The sequence below is a fragment of the Gorilla gorilla genome, chromosome 23, assembly GCF_029281585.2.
Source record: "Gorilla gorilla gorilla isolate KB3781 chromosome 23, NHGRI_mGorGor1-v2.1_pri, whole genome shotgun sequence".
NCBI classification, from domain to species: domain Eukaryota; kingdom Metazoa; phylum Chordata; class Mammalia; order Primates; family Hominidae; genus Gorilla; species Gorilla gorilla.
The window spans coordinates 21,782,135-21,806,904 of NC_086018.1; the positions used below are offsets into that span (position 1 = coordinate 21,782,135).

Genomic DNA, 24,770 nt, shown 5'->3' on the forward strand with positions numbered 1-24,770 from the left:
ATGGACCTCCAGGGAGGAAGGCTGTGTGGAGGCCACGCCCTGCCTGCGGCTCTTTCCCACCCTAGCTGCGGGTCTGCTTCCCTGAATCCAAATCCGCTATTACTGTGCCGGCAGCGCAGCCTCTCTAGGGACACTGGCCTGGCTCTGTTCTCCCTAGGCCTCAGGGTGCCTAAATGGGAGGCAGCCAGGGGAGTGAGGACCCACTGAGGGGCTCCGTTGACCAGGCTCAGCAGGGGTGCAGGTGATGTGGGCTGGAATCCTTCCCACGTGGCCCCCACAGTCCTCCCCGCTTCCTCCCTGCTTCCTCCCCAGCTGAACACTGCCTGCTCCAGATGTCTACACCTGGAAGCCGGGCCCCCCCATCTGGGCAGCAGAGAAACTGAGGCACAGAGACAGACTGTGTCCTTACAGGCCACACAGCCTGCCAGGCCCCTATGTCCAGCCAGAGCCCCTGGTCAGCCTGGACTGGAATGATTGTTTAGAGTCAGGCTGTTCCCACGGCTGCCTCTTGCAGTGGGGGGCCTGTGGACGCCTCCTCCCGCCCCCACCCGACTCCCAAGCCTCAGTGACATTGCTCAACCAGGAGCTGAAGTGCATTCCTGGGCTTAGGCCAGCCCACCCACCCACCCGCTGCAGTCCTGGAAGCTCAGAGGCCTGGGCAGCAGGAACAGTGGAGACAGCAGCGTGGGGGACGTCCCCCCTCGTCTCCCCACCATCCTGGTCAGGCAGAGGCCAGGGTGCAGGGACCGCCTGAGCAAAGGCCCAGGGAAAGGAATGGGTGTCATTCTGGTCCTGATCCGAGGCACAGCCAGGAAGGTCCCTGAATGTCCTTCCTCAGGAAATGACGGGGGAAGGGGCGATGAGAATGAAGGAGAGGATTTAAGTCCCTCACCCCCCGAGGTAGTCCTGGGCTGAGCCCCATGGGACCTGGAGAACCAGGGTGTACCCCACCAGCGTGTCAGGTCCAGGAAGCCTCGTGGCCAGCTCCCACTTCTCTTGCTGCCTGCCCCTCCAGCCTCAGTCTTCTCCCCTGAAAATGAGGCCACGGCCTGTCCTCTCAGGCCAAAATAAGGATTGAGGCTGGGTGCAGTGGCTCACCCCTGTAATCCTAGCACTTTGGGAGACTGAGATGGGGGGACTGCTTGAAGTCAGGAGTTTAAGTCCAGCCTGGTCAACATAGTGAGACCCCATCTCTATTTGTTTAAATAATTTTTTAAATTAAATAAATAAAATAAGGATTGAGGAGTGACTCGTACATCACTCAACTGGGAGCCCCAGAGACACAGCCCTCCAGGGCTCAGACCCGGTGGTACTCTACTCTGCAGGCACAAAACCCTGTTTGTCTGTGGGCCCTTTGGTATCACCAGGTCTTCCGGGATCCTGAAGGATAGCCCCGACCTGGCCTCACCTGGCCCCTGGCCCCAGTGCCCCTGGTGATATCCAGGTGCTGGGCTGTGATCACCGCCTCCCACCAGCCCACCTCCACCAGCCCTTCCCAGAACCCTGCCCCAGGTGTTGGAACTGTGCCTGGAGGAGGGAGCAGGCCCCGAGGGAGGCCTGGAGGGGCTGCTGATGGTGAAGGCTGCTGTGTCTAGCTGTTTCCTTCCGGACCCACTCCCTCTGGGCTGCGTCCCTGGCTGGTCCAAGCCCTGATCCCTGGGATCTGGGGACATCTTCCCGTTTGCTGTTCCCTGAGAACCAGGCCTCCCTCTGGAGAGGATCACAAGCTTGGGTTTCACTCTGGGCTTAAACTTGGAAACCCCCCAGGGGCTTGGCTCTGACCGAGATGTTTTCCTCCAGCCTCTTGCCCAATCCCCACTCCTCAGACCTCAGCTTCACCTCCCGTGTCCTCGGCAGGGTGAGCTGGACGCCTACGGGTCTGAGAAGGCACCCGGGTTCCCGGCATCAGCTGGCCACTCTCTGCCTAAGAAAGGGCCGGGGTCGCTGCACCCTCTGGTGGCTGGTCCTAGGTGGTGTTGCTGCCCAGCCCAGGGAACGGAGGGCCTGGCCCCAAGTCCCAGGGATCAGGGTGGGAAGGGGCAGGGCTTGGCATGGACCTTCCCCTGGCCCCCAGCCACGTGCCTGGCTTTCCCCATGCTGAAGATGCTGAGGCTAGTTCCAGCGACCGCAGCGTGAAGATCTCCGAATCCCGCCTCTCCAGTGCCTCATTTATTGTGCTGCTCTGCTGCTCACAGGGGAAGCCAGTCCCCCAGAGTCCCCTTCCTGGTCCTGGTGAGTATCTTGTCCCTGGATTGCTTGTCAGCCTTGTCCACCTCGAGCACTCAGTAGCCGGCAGGCTCCCCGCCTTTCCTGGAGTCCGAGGCAGCTGCCCAGCCACCAGCCGTGCGGACGACGGCTTGCACCACAGCGATGAAGGTGGACGCGATCTGGGTGTGATGGTGCCGGGTCTCCAGGGCTGCAGTCACTGCCTGGGGGTGGGAGGAGAGGGGAAGCCTGAGCAAGGCTCCAGATGCCACCTGAACCACACCTGTGTGGTCACAGGCCTCAGCCCAGGTGGTGCCATTTCAGGCCAGGTCATCAGGAAGAGCAGGTTGGGGCCTGCTGGGTCTCACTGGAGCAGGGGGCTTGGCCCTCATGTCACAGGGGCTCCAGATGGCCCAGGCACTAGAGAGAGCACACCAACAATTGTCCACTCTGTGATGATCCAGGCCTCCAGCCCAGGATGCCCTGGGGCCCCACACCGTGACTCAGTTTCTCCAACCCCCGGCCCACCTGGTCAATGTTTCTCTCCACTGTTGTGACGTTGGGCAGAAGCTGGTTGTGCAGCCGGGGCTCCTCCATGGCCCGCTTCACGTCATAGCCGAACCAGAGGTTGTAGATGATGGCCTGGGGCATGGGAGTGTGATCAGCATGGCTTGGGGGCTGTGCAAGGTGGGCACGGCCAGGGAGAAAAGGTGTGACACATACCAGTGCAGTGGCTGTGGTGATCAGTGTGCCCCCAGCAGCTCCCACAACCATCCGGACCTGGCCGTCCTGGCCCACCATGATCGTCGGGCACATGGACGAGAGCGGCTGCTTCCCTGCGGCCGATGGGAGAAGACAGGGATGCCCGTCAGCTGCCTGCCCAGGACACCCGCCCCTCTCCACCCCAGTCCCCCACCCCCGGACCTCCACCCCATACCTGGCTGGATGAAATTGGCAGGTGAGGGGGGTACCCCAAACTCGTTGGTGATGCTGGGAGAGCTGAAGTCGTCCATTTCATTATTGAACAGGATCCCGCTGACCGGGGAGCGGACCTTGGAGCCAAAGCTACTGCCCAGCCAGGTCAGACAGTGCCCGACCTTGTCTGGCCCAGCCTGGTCCCTATCCACCCACTGAGGCTCAAACATACTCAATGAGAGGCCCAGGATAAGCTACCAAGGTTGGGCCTCAGTTTCCCACCAGGAAAAGAGGTGATGGAGCCACCTTACTGGATAAGTGGGCAGTCCCTGGGCCACCCGCCCCTGGCCCTTTCCCACCCAGGCGGCCCAGCAGCCCTTACTAGAGGTTCATGGGGCTGGTGGCGGACACAGCACTGCCGTCCTCTGCGACGACAGACAGGTGAGCAGTGCCCCCATCAACCGGCGTGTAGAACTCGGGCTTCTAGTAGGAGATCAGGTGAGTGGTGTCCTCAGAGATCTGGGCCCGGAGCTGGCCAGCGAAGAACTCAGAGGTCATGTTGCGGACCACCTGCCGAGACCCCAGAGCTGGCCTGAGGAGGTGGGGAGGGAGGGTGGGGAGGGGGCACAGGTCTCAGAAGGCCCCTGACTGTGGCTCTGACCACAACCCTCTGGCAGCCACAACCTTCCGTGGCTCCCCAGGACCCAAGGGCAGGCCCAGGATCTTGCATGACCAGTCTGACTCCCTGTCTCTGTCGCATTCCAGCAACTCTGAATGTCTGTCTGCCTGGTCCTCAGCCTCCAGACCCTTGCTGCATTCAATCACTCATTCCTTCATGCAAAAAATATTTCTAGAGTTTGCACTGCATGCCTGGCACTGGGGAATCAACGGGGAACAGACACTTAGGTCCTGCCCTCATGCCAAGAAAAACAAACACACACAGGGAAAGTGCTGAAACCACAAGCCAGGTAAGGGGAATCAAGAGGCATGAGGTATGGGCAGAGTGGTCAGGGAGGGCTTCTCAGAGGAGGCAACATGTGAAAAGAGCCTGGAATGTGGCCTAAATGGTCAGTGCAAAGGCCCTGAGGCAGGTGGTATAGGCTGGTGAGCGATAGGCAGAGAGTGAATGGAGTGGGGTGGGGAGAAGAGGATGAAGATGCAGGCTGGGGCCCATCCCACAGGACCCCCTAGGTCCCATAACAACTGGCTTTTGCTCTGTGCCATGCAGGCTTAGGGCAGAGGAATGAGCAGGCTGGGGAGTGTTTTCACAGGGTCCCTCTGGCAGCTATGACGGGGATAAGGATAAAGCCCAAAGGGGAGGCTGTGGGTATCAACCAGGCAAGAGATGATGGCCTGGGTGGGAGAAAGAGAAGAATCAAGGATGGCGCCGACTAGCGAGGTAAACCCTGCAGAAGGGGCAGGTTTGGGGATGGTCACGAGCTTGATTTTGGATACTTCATCAGACCTGAAGAGCATGGGTGCACGTATAAAAAAAATAAATAAATAAGCATGGGTTCACGCGCAAGGGCGGGCTGAGAGATGAACATGGAGGTATTGACATTGAGTGGCTGCTGGATGCCATGAGCCTGGCCAAGGTCCCCAAGGCAGTGGCGAGGAGATGAGGAGGTCAAGGAGGAGACAGAGGATGGAACCGAAGGCCGAAGAAAATGCCTCAAGAGAGTTTCAACACCGGGCGCGGTGGCTCACGCCTGTAATCCCAGCACTTTGGGAGGCCGAGGCCTGTAATCCCAGCACTTTGGGAGGGGGATCACGACGTCAGGAGATGGAGATCATCCTGGCTAACACGGTCAAACCCCGTCTCTACTAAAAATACAAAAAATTAGCCGGGTGTGGTGGCGGGCGCCTGTAGTCCCAACTACTCCAGAGGCTGAGGCAGGAGAATGCCGTGAACCCGGTAGGTGGAGCTTGCGGTGAGCCGAGATCAGGCCACTGGAATCCAGCCTGGGCGATAGAGGGAGACTCCATCTCAAAAAAAAAAAAAAAAAAGAGAGAGAGAGTCTGACTCTGTTGCCCAGGCTGGAGTGCAGTGGCGCGATCTCGGCGCATCACCATCCCTTCCCCGCCCCCGGGTTCAAGTGATTCTCCTGTCTCAGCCGCCGGAGTAGCTGGGACTACAGGCGCGTGCCACCATGTCTGACTAAATTTGTATTTTTACTAGGGACGGGGTTTCACTATGTTGGCCAGGCTGGTCTCCAACTCCTGATCTCGTGATCCGTCCGCCCCGACCTCCCAAAGTGCTAGGATTATAGGCATAAGCCACCACGCCCGGCCTCTTTTTTTTCTTTTTCTTTTTTTTATCTGGAGACTGAGTTTTGCACTTGTTGCCCAGGCTGGAGTGCAATGGTGCGATCTCAGCTCACTGCAATCTCCACCTCAGCAGGAGAGCAGGAATCTTCAGTGATCCACCGGCAGATCTGCAGCCATTGTGGGCACCTGTTCCTCCCGCGACCTTTGTGCCCGCCTCTCTCCTTCCAGTACCTATTGCATGACCCCCCACGTCCGCCTCCCGCCATTGCCAGCAAGTGCCTGGCGCGGGTACCTGGCTGCGCTTATTAATCCGTTAAGCTCGCTCTGTCACGGGCGCCATTATGTGCTCACGCGCCCGCTCCCTCAGGTTTAAAAGGCGCGTTGCCCGGCAACAGAAGAAACTGCTGGCTTAGCCTTTGGCCGAGTTGGCGGCTGGACGAGGACGCTCAGAGCCCAGCTCTCGAGAGTTCAAGCAACCGACGGTTCCCCACTGCTCCCAGGAGCGGTTACCTGGGCACTCTGTGCCCCTCCTTCCTGTTCGGGCCCAGGCCGAGGACCTGCCAGTAGGGCTCAGTTGCCTGGAGCCCGTTCAGCCCATCCCCCAGTTCACTTTGCTTGTGGAATCTCCCCGTTGCTCCTGCCCGTGGACTGAGTGGCAGGCCATCCTACAAGCACCCGGACACTTGACATCAGTGGTGTCAAGACAACTCTAAGAAGGTTTTCCGTGATCCCGCAAGCCCTGCGGTCCTTCCTGGGATCCTGCCTTCAATTTGATTGCACAGGTACCACAGCAAGCCAGTGCTGTGTGCTCCGAGTTCCAGGGCGTCCTCCAGCTCAGCCACTGCACTGAGAACATGGACTCTCTGTGGGGCCCAGGAGCCGGGAGTCACCCCTTTGGGGTCCACAACACCCGGCTGTCCCCAGACTTGTGTCCAGGGAAGATAGTGTTGAGGGCCCTCAAGGAGAGCGGGGCAGGGATGCCTGAGCAGGACAAGGACCCTAGAGTCCAAGAGAATCCTGGTGATCAGAGAAGGGTCCCCGAGGTCACCGGGGATGCATGGTCTGCATTTCGGCCCCTGCGGGACAATGGAGGCCTCTCTCCCTTTGTGCCCAGGCCCGGGCCTCTGCAGACAGACCTCCATGCCCAGAGGTCAGAAATCAGATCTAACCAGACATCCCAGACCTCCTGGACGAGCTCCTGCACCAACCGAAATGCCATCTCCAGCTCCTACAGCTCCACGGGAGGCTTGCCGGGGCTAAAGCGGAGGAGGGGGCCAGCCTCATCCCACTGCCAGCTGACCCTCAGTTCCTCAAAGACAGTGAGTGAGGACAGGCCTCAGGCTGTCTCTTCAGGTCACACCCAGTGTGAAAAGGGAGCAGATATAGCATCAGGGCAGACACTCACCCTCAGGAATGACTCCTCCACATCCGAGGCCTCTAGGCCCAGTACACACAAGTTTCCCCTGCTGCCACGCAGGCGAGGGGAGCCTTTGATGCTGCCACCTCCCTTAGAGCTGGGGTACCGGGTTCCTGTTGAAGACCTTGACCGGGAGAAGGAGGCGGCATTCCAGCGCATCAACAGTGCGCTGCAGGTTGAGGACCAGGCCATCTCGGACTGCAGACCCTCACGGCCTTCCCACACTTTGTCCTCACTTGCAACAGGGGCTTCTGGTCCGCCTGCCGTTTCTAAAGCACCCAGTATGGATGCACAGCAGGAGACACACAAGTCCCAAGACTGCCTGGGCCTACTGGCCCCCTTAGCATCTGCTGCAGGGGTCCCCTCTACAGCTCCCATGTCTGGGAAGAAGCACAGACCACCAGGCCCCCTGTTCTCCTCCTCAGATCCCCTTCCTGCCACCTCTTCCCATTCCCAGGACTCAGCCCAGGTCACCTCGCTGATTCCTGCCCCCTTCCCAGCTGCAAGCATGGATGCGGGCATGAGAAGAACAAGGCGTGGCACTTCTGCTCCTGCAGCTGCCGCAGCAGCCCCTCCCCCCTCCACATTGAACCCCACGTTGGGGTCACTACTGGAGTGGATGGAGGCCCTTCACATTTCTGGGCCTCAGCCACAGCTGCAGCAGGTGCCCAGAGGTCAGAACCAGAGATCCCAGACCTCCCGGACCAGCTCGTGCCCCAAACGAAAGGCCATCTCGAGCCCCTACAGCTCTACGGGAGGCCTCCCGGAACTAAAGCGGAGGAGGGGGCCAGCCTCATCCCACTGCCAGCTGACCCTCAGTTCCTCAAACACAGTGAGTGAGGACGGACCTCAGGCTGTCTCTTCGGGTCACACCCAGTGTGAAAAGACGGCAGATACAGCACCAGGGCAGACACTCGCCCCCAGGGGTGGCTCCCCCAGATCCCAGGCCTCTAGGCCCCGTAGACGCAAGTTTCCCCTGCTGCCACGCAGGCGAGGGGAGCCTTTCTTTGATGCTGCCACCTCCCTTAGAGATGGGGTACCGGGTCCCTGCTGAAGACCTGGACCGGGAGAAGGAGGCGGCATTCCAGTGCATCAACAGTGCACTGCAGGTTGAGGACCAGGCCATCTCGGACTGCAGACCCTCACGGCCTTCCCACACTTTGTCCTCACTTGCAACAGGGGCTTCTGGTCTGCCTGCCGTTTCTAAAGCACCCAGTATGGATGCACAGCAGGAGACACACAAGTCCCAAGACTGCCTGGGCCTAGTGGCCCCCCTGCATCTGCTGCACAGGCCTGTAGTCCCAGCTACTTGGGAGGCTGAGGCAGGAGAACGGCATAAACCCGGGAGGCAGAGCTTGCAGTGAGCTGAGATCGTGCCACTGCACTCCAGCCTGGGTGACAGAGCGAGACTCCGTCTCAAAAAAAAGGAAAAGAAAAAAAGTTCTTGTGACATTTGTGTATGAAATCAGCCTTCACTACATGGATAGGACCAGCACGCTTCCGCGGCACGACTCTGCGATCTTACTACATATTTTTTATTTTGTATTTTTTTTATTCCTTTTGAGACAGTCTCACTCTGTCACCCAGGCCGAAGTGCAGCCGAGATCTCGGCTCACTGCAACCTCCACCTCTTGGGTTCAAGCAATTCTCCTGTCTCAGCCTCCCAAGTAGCTGGGACTGCAGGCACACGTCAAAACGCCTGGCTAATTTTTGTATTTTTAGTAGAGATGGAGTTTTGCCATATTGGTCAGGCTGGTCTCGAACTCCTGACCTCAGGTGATCGACCTGTCTTAGCCCCCCGAACTGCTAGAATTACAGGTGTATGTTTATTTATTTATTTATTTAAGATGGAATCTTGCTCTGTATTTATTAAGTTATTTATTTGAGATGGAGTCTTGCTCCATCGCCCAGGCTAGAGTGCAGTGGTGCAATCTCGGCTCCCTGCAACCTCTGACTTCCAGTTTCAAGTGATTCTCCTGCCTCAGTGTCCCAAGTAGCTGGGATTACAGGTGCCTGCCACCACAGCTGGCTACTTTTTGTATTTTTAGTAGAGACAGTGTTTCACCGTCTTGGCCAGGCTGGTCTCGGGCTCCTGACCTCATGAACCACCTGCCTCAGCCTCCCAAAGTGTTGGGACTACAGGCCTAAGGCACCATGCTCGGCCATATTTATTTATTTAATTATTTAGAGACAAAGTCTTGCTCTGTCACCCAGGCTGGAGTGCAGTGGCACCATCTCAGCTCACTGCAGCCTCCGCCTCCGAGGTTTAAGCGATTCTCATGCCTCAGCCTCCTGAGTAACTGGGACTACAGGTACTCACCACCATGCAGGGATATTTTTTTTCTATTTTTTTTAGAGACACGGTATCACCATGTTGGCCAGGCTGGTCTCGAACTCCTGACCTTAGGTGATCTGACAGCCTCGTCCTCTCAAAGTACTGGGATTACAGGCATGAGCCACTGTGCCCGGCCTCTCACTACATTTAAGTGACGCCATGGCTCATGCCTGTAATCCTGGCACTTTGGGAGGCCAAGGCAGGTGGATCACTTGAGGTCAGGAGTTCGACACGAGCCTGGCCAACATGGGGAAACCCCGTCTCTAGTAAAAATGTACAAATTAGTCAGGCATGATGGTACAAGCCTGTAGGCCCAGCTACTTGGAAGGCTGAGGCAGGAGAATCACTTTAACCGGGAGGCAGAGGTTGCAGTGAGCCAATATCATGCCACTGCACTCCAGCTTGGGTGACAGAGTGAGACACCGTCTCAAAAAAAAGAAAATAGAAAAACATATGATGCCAGGGTGTCTCGGCCTCAATACCTGCATGAGCACAGTCATGTCCAGGCCAGGGCTGCTGGTCGAGGTCCGGCCCCATCTCTTTCAGCAGAAAGGGAGTAAGCTTGCAGGGAGGCTGGGGGACAAGATCCCAGGATCTCAGCCTCCGCTCATGGATCAGCTCTGAGACCCCGAGTGAGCTGGGGATGCTCTGTGTGCATTGGCTTCCCCAGCTGTCAAGTAAAGGGATTGGATGAGGAAGTCTTGTCAAGGTGGAATGATCTCAGATTTGGGGCAGCAGTGAATGATCCCGCTCCCTGGGCCATGCCAGTGGCCCGGCCTCGGCTCAACACAGCCCCAACACTCTGGAATGGGGATGAGGGGGCAGTCAGCTCTTGCTCCTAGTAAGAGAGATGCAATAGGGCTCTGTGGCTGAGCTGGGTGCCTTGCCTCACACCTGTAATCCCAACCTTTGAGAGGCCGAGGCGGGAGGATTGCTTGAGGCCGGGAATTTTGACAATAGCCTGGGCAACATAGCCAGACCCCATGTCTACAAAATAATAATAAAACACACAGCTATAGTCCAAGCTACTTGGCAGGCTGAGGCAGGAAGTTCCCTTGAGTCCGGGAATTGGAGGCTGCATTGAGCTATAATCGCACCACTGCACTCCAGCTTGGGTGACAAAGTGAGACCCTGTCTCTAAAAGAAAAAAAAATTGGCCTGTGAGCATGGGTTTGATCTTCAAACAGGACCGGGAGGGTAGGGACAGACAGTGCTGTCACCCTTAGGTGCTGAACACTCAGAAACGGGCCAGCGGCAGCCCTGTCCTCACCTGCAGACACCAGATTGGGCAGAACAGCACGTGGCACTTGCAGCTCTTGCAGTGAGGGCAGAACCCAGTGTCAACCCTTCTGCCTGTGGGAGGGGCTGCTGAGGCCTGCAGAGAGGCCAGGGTGGAGGCTCATCCCCTTGTCCAGCCCTTGGTGTGGTCTCCACCAGGTCCCCAGCCCACCAGTGTAGGGCGCCCCTGAGCCTGCTGCTGCCACGGGCCCTGTCTCTACCCAGGACGTCCCCCCACCCTCGCAGTGTCAGGGAAATGATCATGGTGGTGGTGACACTCTGCAGGCAGGGCTGCTGAGAGAAGCTGAGAAGGGTCACACTGCAGGCAGGGGCCCGTGTGACAAGCCCCTCTCACCCCGAGAGAGCTGACCAGGCAGCTCACGAGCAGAGCCACATCCCGGGAGTCCGAGAAAGGTTCTGGCTGGGCTCAGCCACCTCATTGGCCACGGGCAGCCTTTGTCGTGTGAGCCTTGCTCTCCTGGGGAGGCTCAGGCTGACGGCTGATGTGGGCATTGCCGAGGGTAACCTGTGGCCCAGTGTATATGGCCGGCTCTCCTCAAGCTGCATTCATTCAAAGTAGGACCCAGGGTGCATGCCCATCTCCAGCCCAGGGCAGCTCCCCTGTAAGCTGGGTGAGCTACTGAAGCCAAAGCGGGAGGCAGCTGACAACACCACCCACGGCCCATGCGGAGGTGGTAGAAAGGCTGGACTCAGCAGGAACACCAAATCCCGGACCAGGCAGAAACCACCCAAGACTGAGGAGCTCGTGCCAGAGCGGTGGCCACAGGTAAGAACCCGGGCCCAGGCTGTGTGTGGCGGGAATCCTCCATGTCCCAGGGCTTAGCGTAGCAAAGGAAGACCAGCCGGGTCACCCTGGTGGCCATCTGTCCCTGTCCCACCTGCAGAGTCAGAACAGCCTCTCCGCAGTGGGGATCATCTCTCTCTGCTAAAGCAATAGCGGTCCCTGCCCCAACCAGACTACCCCACTCAGTGGGGTTACGGATGCTGCTCCAGCATCCTAACACTGCCCAGCTGGTGCCTGCCTGTGCTCACCCACACCCCCCAGGCCGGCCTTCCCTGCAGCCTGGGCTTGGCCACCTTGGCCTGATTGAGCACTAAGGACTCCTGGGCACCCAGCCCCATCACTGCACCTGCTGCTTCCAGCCCCACCCCACCGGCTCTGGGGTTCTTCCCAGCGGCGCTGATCATGAAATCAACATGCACACAAGTCGTCTCAGGAAACTTTTTAATGAAAGTGTCGGCCACGGTGGTGGGTAGGTGGCTGAGCTCAGATTGCAGCTGCTAAGACACCAGCCACTTACCAAGAGAAAGCCAGGCTGCTTCAAACCCAGGGCCCGAGGCAAAACAGCATCACTTCTGGTCGGGGAGTCTGGAAGCCATGCCTTGTGGGAGGTCACACTGGCATCTAGGCCTTTGCCTGCATTGCAGAAGGAGAGCCGGGTCCCCCTCCTGGAGAACGCTGCGTTCCCCAGCCCCACACCGGCTTTGCCACCACACAGGCTTTTGAGGCAGGAGGTGGGTAAGACGTAGCTGTAGACCCAAAGCAACCACCAGCCCTGGGACCCTGCGGGAGAGGAGCACTTTTAGAACATGGAAAAGTGTGGTCATCCCATCATTAGACAGCACACATCCTACATAAATAAAAAGTCGTATGGGGAAGGAGGTTGGGGAGGGAATAAAAAATTGGCACAGACATTGATAGACTGGTTTCCAGTTTCAAGGTAATAGATGCACATCATGAGACCAGAGGAGGCAGAGACAAGGGCTGGATTTGGCTTTTCTAAGCAACATGTGTTCCTGCGCAGGGCTGAATGGTCGCTGAGACAGAGATGGAAGCCAGGACAGGGGAGCCCACCGGAACCAGATAGGTACAGAGAGCAGAGGCTCCTGTTCTGTCCTCGCCACCCACGAGGGTGACACTGCTTGTAAATGGTGGCTGTGCTCTCCCAGCAAGAAAAAAGCGCAACTAAATCCACACTGCACACAGACGCAGACAGAAAGCCTTCAAGTGGCTCTGTTTTCTGCTCCCTGCCTTGCCAGGTCCACAAGCAGAGAGGAGTGTCAGGCGCATGGCCCCACTGTCAGGCTCCCTAGTGAGCTGCGGGTTCAGCAGGAGCTGCCCACTGACACACAGGGGACACCCACTCCTCCCACCTTGGGAGCGGTTGCCAGACAGAGCCGCACTGGGTGCTGGTGTCATCCAGGGACCCCACACACTTCCTTAAATGTGATCCTGCTTCCCTCTGGGCAGCTGCATCCTCTCCTCCTGCAGGACCGTCTGGAAACTTGGCTCTCAGTTTGCTCTCCCTTCTCTCCTCTGCCTGCCCCAAGCCCCTCTTTCTAAAAAAGTGATGCCATGTTCAAGGGATTATTTCTTGAAAATACTTGGCGGCCTCCATACTTCTGTTTTCTTTGAGCCAGGTGGTCAGGAGGGCTTACAAAGAATGCCTGGGCTCCCCCGCAGGTGTCAGCAGATGGGGTAGCGAATGGTCCTGTGCCTCCACCTGCTCCGGGAGGGAGTCTCCCATCTCTAGGCCTGGCCCCTTCCTAACCCTCCACGTATCCTGTTCTCCAGAGACTTCAGAACCCACTCCTGAGAACAGCGGAGCCAGGCGCTTAGAGGAAGACCAAATGCTGCCAGGACACGGATTGTCCAGGGATTACATTCCAGCATCTTATTAGGTATCTGGATCTGTTGAGGAAAAAATTAGAAACTATGTATAAAACTTAAAAATATTCAAGCATCAAAAGGTTATTTAGGATGAAAGTTTTAAAACAAGTCATCAGCAAGCTGCTGCCACCAAGTGGAGACTTATACAAAAGTTGAGCGAGTCCACTGAGCTGAGAGGACAGAAATGAAGTCACCTGTGCTGGGGCAGGGGCAGGGACACTGGGGGCAGGGAGTGTGTGGGCAGAGAAGCCAGAGAAGTCCAGGCCTGTGGAAGCCAAACAGGAGAGCGTGGGCCGGAAGGGCGGTCAGGATCGGGGGACGAGGTCGCTCTCCCTGGAGAACGAACCCTAAAGTGCGTAGCCTGGGATTCCCTCCCTGGGGGTCCTGTCCCCCGACATTTCACGGGCCTTCTGAGCTGCCTTCCAAGGAGGACTAACACGGCAACAAAAGACCCATTTCTGCACAAAAATCCTTCTGGAAAGAAAAAGAAGAAAGCCAAGAATGGAGTCAAAATGCTACCCAGTGCTGACTAAGCCTCTCAAACCCTGTTCTAAGTGGAGTGTGGTTTCTAAGTCAGGGAAATGGAAGAGGCCCCACCCACACAGGGACAGGGCCACGGCCCCCACAGGATGAAGCAGCAGCGTTTATTCAAGATACAACAGTGAGGGAATCCGGTCACGTTCCCTTCTCCCCAGAGAGGGCGCTTCTTGACAAGTGATTCAGTAGAAATCTTTTAGACTCTATAAGTTAAGTTCGTAAAAACCACTGCTTTCACCCTGTCTCCCAGGGCCAGGCCTGGACTCCGAGATGAACTGGCTTGGGGCGCCCTCGGGTGGCCACATAAAAAACCCACAGTCTGAGGCCAGCCTGGGGCTTTCAGACCTGGGTGGGATCTGCCCAGGCCACCTGTCCTTCTGCTTTGGGCCGCTGTCTCTTGGCAGATGGCCTGACACCTGGGGGTGGCCCAAGGATGCCTCAGAAAATCTTGATTCCCACTCTACAGATGGCCCGATTAGCCAGAGGTTTCCAGGCCATCTGTCCGCCTCCAGGAGATGGACTGGGACCTTTAGACATCGGTGGAGAACAGGATGCTCTGTCTCTTGCTGTCCAGGGCAGGGATGGCCTCCAGCCGCAAGAAGTACAGCAGCACCTCGAGCTGCCCTCGCAGAGTGGGGAAGAGAAGAGTGGCTCAGAGGGGGGCTCACAGCTGCTGGTGGGGAGGTCTTTGGGGCCCAAGCCCCCAAGTCCACCTCAGGTGCTAGAAAACCCTGCTGGTGTCATGAACCCCTTACAGTGAGACGGGGGTGGGGTGGGGTCCTGACAAGGTATGACTTGTTGGGTGGGGGGTGGTTATTTATTTTAGAGATGCACAGGGCCTTGCTCTGTCCCCCAGGCTGGAGTACAGTGGCTCCATCATGGATCACTGCAGCCTCTAACTCCTGGGCTCAAGCAATCCTCCTGAGTCAGCCTCCCAGATACCTAGGATTACAGATGTGTGCCACAATGCCTGCCTAATTTTTCTTTGTATTTTTTCTGGAGATGGGGTTTGCTACATTGCCCAGACTGGTCTCAAACACCTGGGTTCGGTTGTCCTGCCTCGGCCTCCCAAAGTGCTGGGATTACAGGCATGATCCACCACACCCGAACACTTGGGGTGGTTTTAAGCCCCCAGCAAGGTGCACCAGCAGGACCAGGAGGTGGCCTGGGCACCCCCTATCACTCCCATCCATGCAAACCTAGGCAAGTCCCTCTCTCTGAATCTCAGCCACCACCACATACAATGCAAGTCGGAAGATGGGCAGGCTGGGGGTGGGGCAGGCAGAGGCCACCTCTGTCAGGCTGGGGTTGCATGGGCTGGAGACTGTCTTCCCATACCTGGGACATGACCTCCAAGGACCTGCTGTCAGTCATGGTGATGGGCTGGCTGGGGTTGGCAGGGAGCTCGCTCTCCTTCTCGGAGGGCCGGAGCAGCGTGGGGCCAAAGACAGTGGCGAGGTTGTGCAGGGACATCTTTTTGACTGCTTCCTTCTCTGCCACCCTGTAGAGGACCGAAGCAGAGGGTGCTGTTTCAACGCCACCACCAGGAGAGAGGCAGAGGGGCTGTGCCGTGCTAGAGTCCTCAGGGAGGGAGTGACCTCGACCCTGGCTGTGCTGCAAGCTGACTCCAGCCTTGGTACTTCTGGGTCTCAGTGGCCCAGGACAAGGGGCCAGCTCTGGGCTGATGGGGAGGTCTTCATGATGTGCTTGGGAGGGAAGAGGGGGGTCCAAGTGCACTGCTGGCCACGGCCAAAGCTCTGAGCTCTTTGTTAAGGCCACGGTGCAGAGGGAGGAGGGTGGCAAAGAGGAGAGGCAGGGGTGGGGGTGGCAGTGGTGCTAGTCCTTAGAAGCAGTGACTTACTGCAGACAGGGGTCGGGGGAAAAGGTCCTTGGTGCTGGGGGTCTGGTGGGAGCAGAGGGGCACCCCAACGGCCTGGAGACCTGGAGTCCTGGGCAGCCACAAGAGAGCTGGGCTACCTTTCCAGGTGGTCTAGAAGGAAAAGGAAGGTGAGCAGGTTGGCCTCCGGCAGGGACAACAACAGGTTGAGCATGCAGCTCTTCTTTGCAACTGGGTCTGAAAGAGCTGCAGGAGGCAGTGGGTTACTCCTCTGGGTTACGACAAGCCGGAGACCTCTCCCGAGGTGGTCACATGGAGCACCCGGGACACGAGTCCTTGCGCAGTTTAGGCTTGCCATCATCGTCACACCCACAGCGCTGGCCACCAGTGAGGACCCTGTGAGGGGCACCTGTGTGGGGTGTGAACCACCTGAACGCCTTTTCTCTACCTTGCAGGGGTCAGCAGCACCCGGTGAACAGCAGCAGGAGGAGCCGCTAGAGCAGCTGCTCATGGGCAGAGCAGCCCTTGGGCAACTCCTGCCACCACCCCCTCCCCAGGGAGCCCAAGGCAGGGGAGGCTCAGCATGGAATGAAACAGGGGAGTGAGGGACACAAGGAGGTGGGAAGTGGGAGGGTCCCAGCCCCACCAAGTACGCAGAGACCCCCTCGTCGTCCTGGACATCACAGGGACACCTGCCGGCTGGGAGACCAGGTCCTCTGTGCATGGGCCCGGGAGGCAGACCTGCCCCAAGGGTGATGCAGAGGCCACAGGTGCTGCACGCTCCAGCGCCCACTCTAGACATCAGCCTCCAGGTTGACTAAGGGTCAGGTCATGTCTGAAACCATGCTTGGCTGGACCAGGACCCATGGCAAGAGCACCTGGGCACCAGTGTTTAGCTCTGGTCTGCAGGAAGGAGGACAGCAGACTTTAGGACCCCACAGCACGGCAGTGCTGACCATTTCACCCACTTGGCCTCCTTGAGGAATAGGGATGGGGAGCCCTCTGGGGATGGGCAAGGCCTTCCAGGACAGGCTCGGTTCTGGTCCCCTGCTTTTTGAGGTTGGGTTAAAATGCCGACCATGGCAGAGGGGTTACAGCTCAGGTTCCCACACCTCGCTTTTCACAGCCTCCGAGGGCAGCAGTGCACGTGGAGGAGACGTCTCCCATGAGGCCAAGGCCTCCAGTGCTCACCGATGCCCTCTGCGAAGTTGGGGTAGAACTCGTCAGTGAAGAGGGGCTTGGGCAGCTCACGGAAGTACAGCTTCAGCGTGCCTGCGATGGCGTTCACGTCCGTCTCGCTCATCATCACCGACACGTCCTTGTTATCTGGAAAGAGCAGGGAAATGCAGCGGCCTCCTTGAAGATCCTGAGTGAGTCACCCGCCATCCCTGCCTTGGCTAAAGCACCATCCCTGCCATGCTGACCACTGTGTGGGTCCCTCCTGGGCTTTGAGCAGCTCATCTGACTCCTCCCAAGAGCTGTGCATGGTTCTGTGTCTGCAGAGTTGATAGGGGTGCATGGGCATTCCCATTCCTCTCCCCTGCTTGGCCTGATGTGATGGCCAGGAGGAGGCCAGCGTGGCAGGACACAGTGCCTGCGTGGGGATTGGGTGGCTCTGCCCTGTACATGGCAACCACCCCTGCACCAGTGTCTTCTGATAGCAGGAAGGACGTGGGAGAATCTGATTGGTTTCAGTGTTTGAACCGGTGTCTTCCTTTGGACCCAATTGGCCACTGGTGCTTACATCCTCACCACAGGCCAGGTTCATTCTGGGCCCCCAGAGGGAGCTGAAACTACCACAGGGCCCTCCCAGGGATGCTGGGCATTCTAGGGGTCCTGGTCAGGGTGGGTGGTGTGTGCTGCAAAGAAGGGTCTGCAGGCACAAAATCCTGTTGCTTTGAAGATGCTGGGAAGGACCCTCTGGGGTCTCAGTGCCCTCCCCTGGCATTTGAGGCAGGTCTGGGTCCTTCAAAGCCTGTGAGGGTTGGTGAGATGGAGGCGGAGATGCTGCAGCCCCGGCCTGCGCTGAATTTCATCAGTGCCCTCTGCCCACCACATCCTCATACAGGGCAGTGGACAGACCGCACTGAGTCCTGGGCTTCCACCTCCTGTCCACCCCCAAGGCAGGAAGGCCAAGTCCCCACAGAAGCCCCTGGTCCACTCCACCAAGTGGCATGAGTGGGTACGATGGTGTAAAAACTGGCTTCTATGGAAGCTGTTTGTACAACTCTTGTTTTCTCTTTTTTTAAAATAATAAAACAGTAAATGAAGAAAAGACACAGAGAAGGATGTGACATGCCTGGGCCATGGAGCACTCTGAGATCTCATCGCGGACACCACTGCCCACACCTCCATCCCGTCCTGCGCAGGCCGACACTCACTGACGTCGAAGGCTGCCTTCAGTGCCTGGATGTCTGCGGCCACACCGGACACGCGGTAGATGCCCACCTCCTCCATGCCTCGGCGCTCGATCTCCTCCACGCACTGGCGCACGATGTAGGGCACCTTGGACCTCTCTCTCCTGCGGGAGGAGGGAATGTTCTCAGTGTCCTAACAGCCCTGCTTGGGCCATAACACAGGAGACCTGCTCCCTATCTGCACACCCGGAGGTGGGGTGAGGATGGTGACGAAGGTACCCAGGTCTGGGGCTGCACACAGAGCCTTCTGCATGCCTGTCCTTCTGTCCTCATTGCATGTACTTTCTCAGGAACCTTTCAAGCGGCCAGAACCCCTGTGAATCACACATGATTTTTGCGGGAAGGTTAGGAGGCCTTTCTAAGTCAAGTCAGCACAGGAAGGGCATCTGACAGATTCCAGGCCTGGGGTTAGCAGCTTGTGCCCCCAGCTGGGAGATCAGACCCAGTGTTGGTCCTGCCACCCACGTGCTCTGTGAGAGGAGAATCCCTGACCCCTGCCGTGGGCCTGGGCCTGGGCCTTAACACACATCCGACGAATGAATGAAGGGTTGCCTCAGCACCGGTGCTCCAAGTCCTGCAATGCTAAGTGCTTTTCTCCTCTGAGTCTTAGCAATGGACCATTCCAATACCTCCACACAGGACACTAGAGTAAGAATCCTTCACAGTTAGAACGCAGTGCTGTGCGGAGGCCTTAACTTGAGTTCTGTTTTGCACCTGGATTTACCAGCACATCAAAGCTGCTTCGCAAGCCCCCTCATTAGCAGGGCTTATCTGGGGGAGCTGCTGATGGAGTCCTCGCTGCTCATGCCCACAGCCCTCCCAGAGTGCTATGCGAGTGGCTGCCATGCAGTTGGGGGTGGGGCGTGGTGTTTAGACACAGATAGGAGTCCAGGGTATGACTGATGGAGGCCCCAGCCCACGTGACCAGCAAGGTCAGAGGTCCAGCCAGATTCCATCCTGGGGAAGCAAATGAATTCTCAGAGGAAGCGGTCTGTGTCTGCATGAACTGCTCTCAAACCAACAAACAGGCTTCTCTTGGCAACTGACTCATGACAAAGGATTCAAGATTGTTTGAAAAAAAAAAAAAAGGGAGCAGGGAGGCAGAAAGTCCTGGAAAAGTAAATTGTTTATTTTACAATAAGAAAGTGATTACATATTTTTTTTTTTACAATGGTGGAAAATTAGAAGTCATTGTGAAAATGATGTCTACCCGCCTTGCTGATGAGTAGGATGTGATTTGGCTCTTTAGGAAACTGAACTTGCAGAACTTAAGAATATTGATTTATAAAGGGCATGGCCATTGACCCAGTCCATCTTATGCAAATCTGGATGCCATAAATAATATTTAAAAATGAAAGCATTGGGGTGGAGGTTGCAGTGAGCGGAGATTGCCCCCACTACACTCCAGCCTGGTCGACAGAGTGAACTCTGTCTCAAAAAAAAAAAAAAAAAAGAAAAGAAAGAAGAAGCCATTCCCAACGTTGCTCATCAAATTATGACCATAAATTTCCAGGATCAGACTAACGGCTAAAGAGACTGATGCATCAACACCTGGCAGAGAATAAAGCAGATTTTTTTTGTTTGTTTGTTCTGGAGAGCTTCTAGGAACTTGAAAAATACATATGCCACACTCTTAAGACCCGGTGGTTCTTAATCAGGGATGTTCATTAAAATGCTGGAAAACTGTAAAGACTTCCAGGTCCCATCCAAGGAGATTTTGCTTCTGATTGACTGGCTAGTGGCCTGGCCATTGGTATTTTGAAAAATCCCTCCAAGTGATTCTTTTACATCCCAGATAGAAAACCCTAAATTAAAGGTGAAAAAACCAGACACCAAGTGGCATTTAAATAAATGTCAACTTTAACTCCACAAAGCATCTGGTTGCATGTGGACAGAAAGAGAAGGAAAGAGGGCCCTATATCTGGATAACTTAGAAATGTGCTCCCCCTAGCAAGATATCTACCAAAATTAAAACCATATTTGAGGATGCTGGCACTGCGAGTAATATATAAATGATGCATGTAACGTCATTTAATATGATCTTATTTTTAAAAATGAGTAGAGTGGTGTTTTCTAGCTGTTAGTTTTTCCAAATATCAATATAGAAATTTGCCTTCTGCAGCTGCAGAGGCAATTCAGTTTGTAGCTTGCTTGCATGTGGCCTAGAGCCATAACATGGCCCAGGGCATCTCTGATCCACCCCTCCCACAACCACCAAAGCCAGAGACAACCAAATGCCTTGGGCCATCTGGTGAGAGAGGTAGCTGCATGGCAGTAAGAGTCCTGCTCTGAAGTAACAAGAGCCTTAAGGCCTAGTTTTGACTTACTGCTAACTTGCTGACACTGCACACTTGCTGAGTGATCTTGGGTGAATCCTTTCACCTCTCTGAGGTTCACTATGAAATGAGAGGTCAATGGTCAAACTTAAACACCTTCAGAGGTTGGGTAATATCAGTGAGTAAAATGGACCAGGCAGAGCACAAAGCGGAATGGTGCAGACTGTGGCAAGTTGAGAACTTATGCCTCTGTAAAGGGGGCAGCCACCACTCAGTTACTGCCGATTACTCTATCTTTGCTGAGGACAGTTGCACAGGTAGTGCACTGCAGAAGGGTAACACCTTAGAGGGGTGTCATTTGCATCATAGATGCAAAATTCACAGGCGAAGACTGATGTAGTTTGTCCCTAAAGTTTTGCTTTGATTTGCAGATATTTATCCACGGCAGTTTCCTGAAAGATGTCTATAGAAGGTTTTGAGGAATGGGCACCTTTTAATTTGCTACTAAACTAAACCCCAAGGGCCCATTATATGCCAGCATGGTCCTAGAGATTCCACACTCATTCAGTTCCTTTTCATCATAGGAAGTGGGCATTATAATATCAGGTCCACTGTAAGAGGTGGAGCCTGGGCGTGGTGGCTCATGCCTATAATCCCACCACTTTGGGAGGCCTACCTGTGCAGATTGCGGGAGCCCAGGAGTTTGAGACCAGCCTGGGCAACACGGTGAAACTCTGCCTTTACAACACATACAAAACGTTAGCTGGGCTTGGTGGCATGTCCCTGTAGTCCCAGCTATTCGGGAGGCTGAGATGGGAGGATCGCTTGAGCCTGGGAGGTCAAGGCTGCAGTGAGCCCAGATTGCACAACTATAATCCAGCTTAGGCCACAGAGCAAGACCTTGTCTCAAAAAATACAGTAAAATAATAAAAAGAAAGAAAGAGAAAGGAACAGATCAATAGGTACAATAAAGTAACGTTTGTATAAAAAAAGCAAAAGAACATATTTGTTTATTTGGATATTTGTTTATATTCATAAACTATCTCTAGAAAGATACCAAGAAACTGAATCTATTTGGTTGTATCTGAGAAACTACAGGAATAGGGACGGGGTTGAGATGGTGCCTTCTGAATTTTGAAATATACAAATATATTGTCTATTTAGAAATAAATGGGCCAGGTGTGGTGGCTAGGCTGGGTGCGGTGGCTCTCGCTTGTAATCCTGGCACTTTGGGAGGTCGAGACTGACAGATCACTTGAGGTCAGGAGTTTGAGACCAGCCTGGCCAACATGGTGAAACTCCGTCTCTACTAAAAATATGAAAATGGCCAGGTGTGGTGGCTCACCCTGGTAATCCCAGCACTTTGGGAGGCTGAGGCGGGCGGATCACCTGAGGTCAGGAGTTCGAGAACAGCATGACCAACATGGAGAAACCCCATCTCTACTAAAAATATAAAATTAGCCTGGTGTAGTGGCGCATGCCTGTCATCCCAGCCACTCAGGAGGCTGAGGCAGGAGAATTGCTTGAACCCGGGAGATGGAGGTTGTGCCGAGCCGAGATTGCGCCATTGTACTCCAGCCTGGGCAACAACAGCAAAACTTTGTCTCACAAAAAGAAACAACAACAACAAAACACACACACAAAAATTAGCTGGGTGTGGTGGTGGGTGCCTATAATCCCAGTTACTCAGGAGGCTGAGGCACGAGAATTGCTTGAACCTGAGAGGCGGAGGTCGCAGTGAGCCAAGATCAGGCCACTGCACTCCAGCCTGGGCAATAGAGCAAGACTCAATCTCTAAATAAATATATAAAATAAATACATAAATAGTATTAAGACAAAAATCATAAGGACATTACATAAACCACGTTATGCCAGTGATTTTTAAAAATATCAAAACAGGCAGTTTTATAGAAAAATACAACTTCAGGCCAGGTGGGGTGCTTGTAATCCCAGCACTTTGGGAGGCCGAGGTTGGTGGATCACCTGACCTCAGGAGTTCGAGACCAGCCTGGCCAGCATAGCAAAACCCTAACTCTACCAAAAATACAAAAATTAGCTGGGCGTGGTGGCACATGCTTGTAACCCCAGCTACTTGGGAGGCTGAGGTGGGAGAATCACTTGAACCTGGGAGGAGGAGGTTGCAGTGAGCCAAGATCGCGTGACTGCAACAGAGAAATTCTGTCTCAAAAGAAAAATATAACTTCATAAAAACGAAGTAGGGAGAAACAGAAAAGTTTGTCTAGATCTAGAACCATTAAAGGAATTGAATGTTTATTTTAAAATCTGTATCCTGGCTGGGCGCAGTGGCTCAAGCCTGTAATCCCAGCACTTTGGGAGGCCGAGGTGGGCGGATCACAAGGTCAGGAGATCGAGACCATCCTGGCTAACATGGTGAAACCCCATCTCTACTAAAAATACAAAAAATTAGCCGGGCCTGGTGGTGGGTGCCTGTAGTCCCAGCTACTCGGGAGCCTGAGGCAGGAGAATGGCGTGAACCCGGGAGACGGAGCTGGCAGTGAGCCGAGATGGTGCCACTGCACTCCAGCCTGTGCGACAGAGCAAGACTCCGTCTCAAAAAAAAAAGGAAAAAATCTGTATCCCATCCCCTCAAAAATCTCACAAAAAAACAAAACCAAAGAAAAGTACCTGGCCCAGATGATTTTATGGACAGCAAACATTAAAAAGAACATAAAGTTTTTATCTTCTACATAATTTTTAAAAATTAATTATTTATTTTTGACAGGAAGTCTCGCTTTGTAGCCCAGACTGGAGTGCAGTGGTGTGATCTCCGCTCACTGCAACCTCTGCCTCCCAGGTTCAAGCGATTCTCCTGCCTCAGCCTCCAGAGTAGCTGGGATTACAGGTGTGCCCGGCTAATTTTTTGTATTTTTAGTAGAGATGGGGTTTCACCATGTTGGCCAGGCTGTTCTTGAACTCCCGACCTCCGGTAATCCGCCCACCTCGGCCTCCCAAAATGCTAGTTTTACAAGCGTAAGCCACAGTGCCCAGCCTAGATAATCTTTCAGAAAAAGAAGCAAATGGAATTCTCCCCAACTCACTGTGAATTTAGTATAGGCTTAAAACCAAACCAGACATAAATAGTACAAGGAGGCAAAAGTATGGACTAACTTCTTATGGACATATATGCAAAAATGCTAAATAAAATATTAGCAAATAATCCAGCAATGGATTAAACATGTATCACGACCAAGTTGGGGTTTTCCTAGGAAATTAAGATTATGTAATAAAAGAAAAAACTATTAAAGTAGTACAAACTATCAAAGGAAAAAACCTGTATGATCATTGCAACGGGTTCATTTGCGACATAATACAATTTCTTTTTTTTTTTTTTAAGTCTTTTTGGCTGTAAGTTTATTCAATGCAAAATAATCCTCTCCAATTCTACTGAGGTGGCTGACGGTGTCCACGACCAAATTTGCCTCTAAACTGGAATTCGGTTGCTGACCCAGCCCCAGCCTCGGCTTTCTTGTCGGCACCAGGGGGCACAGCACTCCTTCTGTAGGTATCTCTGTCGGCTTCCCCTCTTGTGAGTCTTGCAGGTCGCTCACCCTCCAGACCTTTAGACCGAGGCCTGCCAGTCCCTGGACGGCTGCGGCGTAGGGTGGCAGGCACAATCTCCAGGGGCAGATGAAGGTAATCACGGAGATACTGGATATCCTCATTGGTAAGGTACCAGTAGACATGTCTCCAGGCAAACTGTTCCTTCACGTAGTAGCCTCGGGACTACATGACAGGAAGGTTAGGCACACACATTCTTTTTTTTTTTTTTGAGAGGAGTCTCTGTCGCCCAGGCTGGAGTGCAGGGGCGCGATCTCGGCTCACTGCAACCTCTGCCCCCTGGGTTCAAGCCTCGGCCTCCCGACTAGCTGGGATTACAGGTGTCTGCCACAGCGCCTGGCTAATATTTTTGTATTTTTAGTAGACACGGGTTTCACCATCTTGGCCAGGCTGGTCTTGAACTCCTGACCTCGTGATCCGCCCGCCTCGGCCTCCCAAAGTGCTAGGATTACAGGCCTAAGCCACCGCGCCCGGCCGGGCACATTCTTGTCTGCCAACTCCAGGTGCTTAGGCATGTGGACATCCTTCTTGACCACCGTGACTGCCTCTTTAAAAAGGAGTTCATAAATGGCAATCCGGTTTTTCTTAGGCATCAGCATTCTGGGGAGGAGCAGCCGCTAAGGTGGCAGGGTGGCCCGGATGGGGGCCGATGGAACTCGAACTCCCCCATAATTTAATATTTTATATATATATATATATATACACACACATATATATATGTTGCTCGCTTATTTTTTTTGTCTGTTCCCTTATGTACCGGGAGTGCCAGGAGGACAGGGCTTTGTGTTTTCCTCACTGCTGTCTGGCTCATGCATAGCACAGTCCTTGGCACACGGTAAACACGCTGAGGAGAACCTTTCGGACTAGCGGACTCTGAGCATCATTCCGCTGGGCCCAGTGGGGCCTCTGAAGGGACCCGCCTTGCCCGGCTCCAGCCCAAGACGTGAGGCATGCGCACCGGCTGGCCGGCTACTTCTTTCTTGACCTGCCAAGTGGCAGAGCGGCTGCGCTACC

The 24,770-nt window shown here is 54.9% G+C and overlaps 3 protein-coding genes across 8 annotated transcripts; 1 reads left to right on the plus strand and 2 right to left on the minus strand.

The window, feature by feature from the left end:
- Nucleotides 1–2,156: 2,156 nt before the first annotated feature.
- Nucleotides 2,157–3,678, minus strand: LOC109024567 (glutathione hydrolase light chain 2). Its single transcript, XM_031005306.3, is given in 4 exon segments — nucleotides 2,157–2,429; nucleotides 2,734–3,041; nucleotides 3,143–3,270; nucleotides 3,503–3,678. Coding segments are annotated over 4 exon segments (759 nt in total). The 3' UTR covers nucleotides 2,157–2,282.
- Nucleotides 3,679–5,269: 1,591 nt separating this feature from the next.
- Nucleotides 5,270–19,888, plus strand: LOC101149491 (putative POM121-like protein 1). Of its 6 annotated transcripts, none has more exons than XM_055375228.2 (4): nucleotides 5,270–7,637; nucleotides 15,155–15,283; nucleotides 15,940–16,854; nucleotides 17,747–19,888. In XM_055375228.2, exons 1-2 carry the CDS (start codon nucleotides 6,243–6,245, stop codon nucleotides 15,242–15,244), a joined length of 1,485 nt encoding a protein of 494 aa, XP_055231203.1. In that variant the 5' UTR covers nucleotides 5,270–6,242; the 3' UTR covers nucleotides 15,245–15,283; nucleotides 15,940–16,854; nucleotides 17,747–19,888. The 6 variants fall into 6 exon arrangements, with proteins under 6 accessions (XP_055231203.1, XP_055231201.1, XP_055231200.1 ...); XM_055375226.2 differs by lacking the exon at nucleotides 17,747–19,888 and adding an exon at nucleotides 14,114–14,248 and having other exon boundaries at nucleotides 5,271–11,205; nucleotides 15,940–15,957; XM_055375225.2 differs by lacking the exons at nucleotides 15,155–15,283; nucleotides 15,940–16,854; nucleotides 17,747–19,888 and adding exons at nucleotides 12,245–12,307; nucleotides 13,015–13,121 and having other exon boundaries at nucleotides 5,271–11,205.
- Nucleotides 15,738–17,950, minus strand: LOC101126655 (breakpoint cluster region protein-like). The gene is made up of 3 exons (XM_055375342.2): nucleotides 17,866–17,950; nucleotides 16,676–16,810; nucleotides 15,738–15,893 (listed from the first exon to the last, which is right to left on the minus strand). Exons 1-3 carry the CDS (start codon nucleotides 17,939–17,941, stop codon nucleotides 15,793–15,795), a joined length of 312 nt encoding a protein of 103 aa, XP_055231317.1. The 5' UTR covers nucleotides 17,942–17,950; the 3' UTR covers nucleotides 15,738–15,792.
- Nucleotides 19,889–24,770: the final 4,882 nt, after the last annotated feature.

Bases quoted from the DNA above. Each gene is read 5' to 3' on its own strand.
- LOC101149491 (XM_055375226.2), top strand. From the start codon at position 6,243: ATGGACTCTCTGTGGGGCCCAGGAGCCGGGAGTCACCCCTTTGGGGTC.
- LOC101126655 (XM_055375342.2), bottom strand. From the start codon at position 17,941: ATGGAGGAGGTGGGCATCTACCGCGTGTCCGGTGTGGCCGCAGACATC. The intron at 16,811-17,865 runs GTGAGTGTCGGC...TGCTCTTTCCAG, and splicing joins GAAGGCAGCCTTCGACGTCA to ATAACAAGGACGTGTCGGTG. The intron at 15,894-16,675 runs GTGAGCACTGGA...CACCCCACACAG, and splicing joins CAACTTCGCAGAGGGCATCG to GTGCCCCTCACAGGGTCCTC.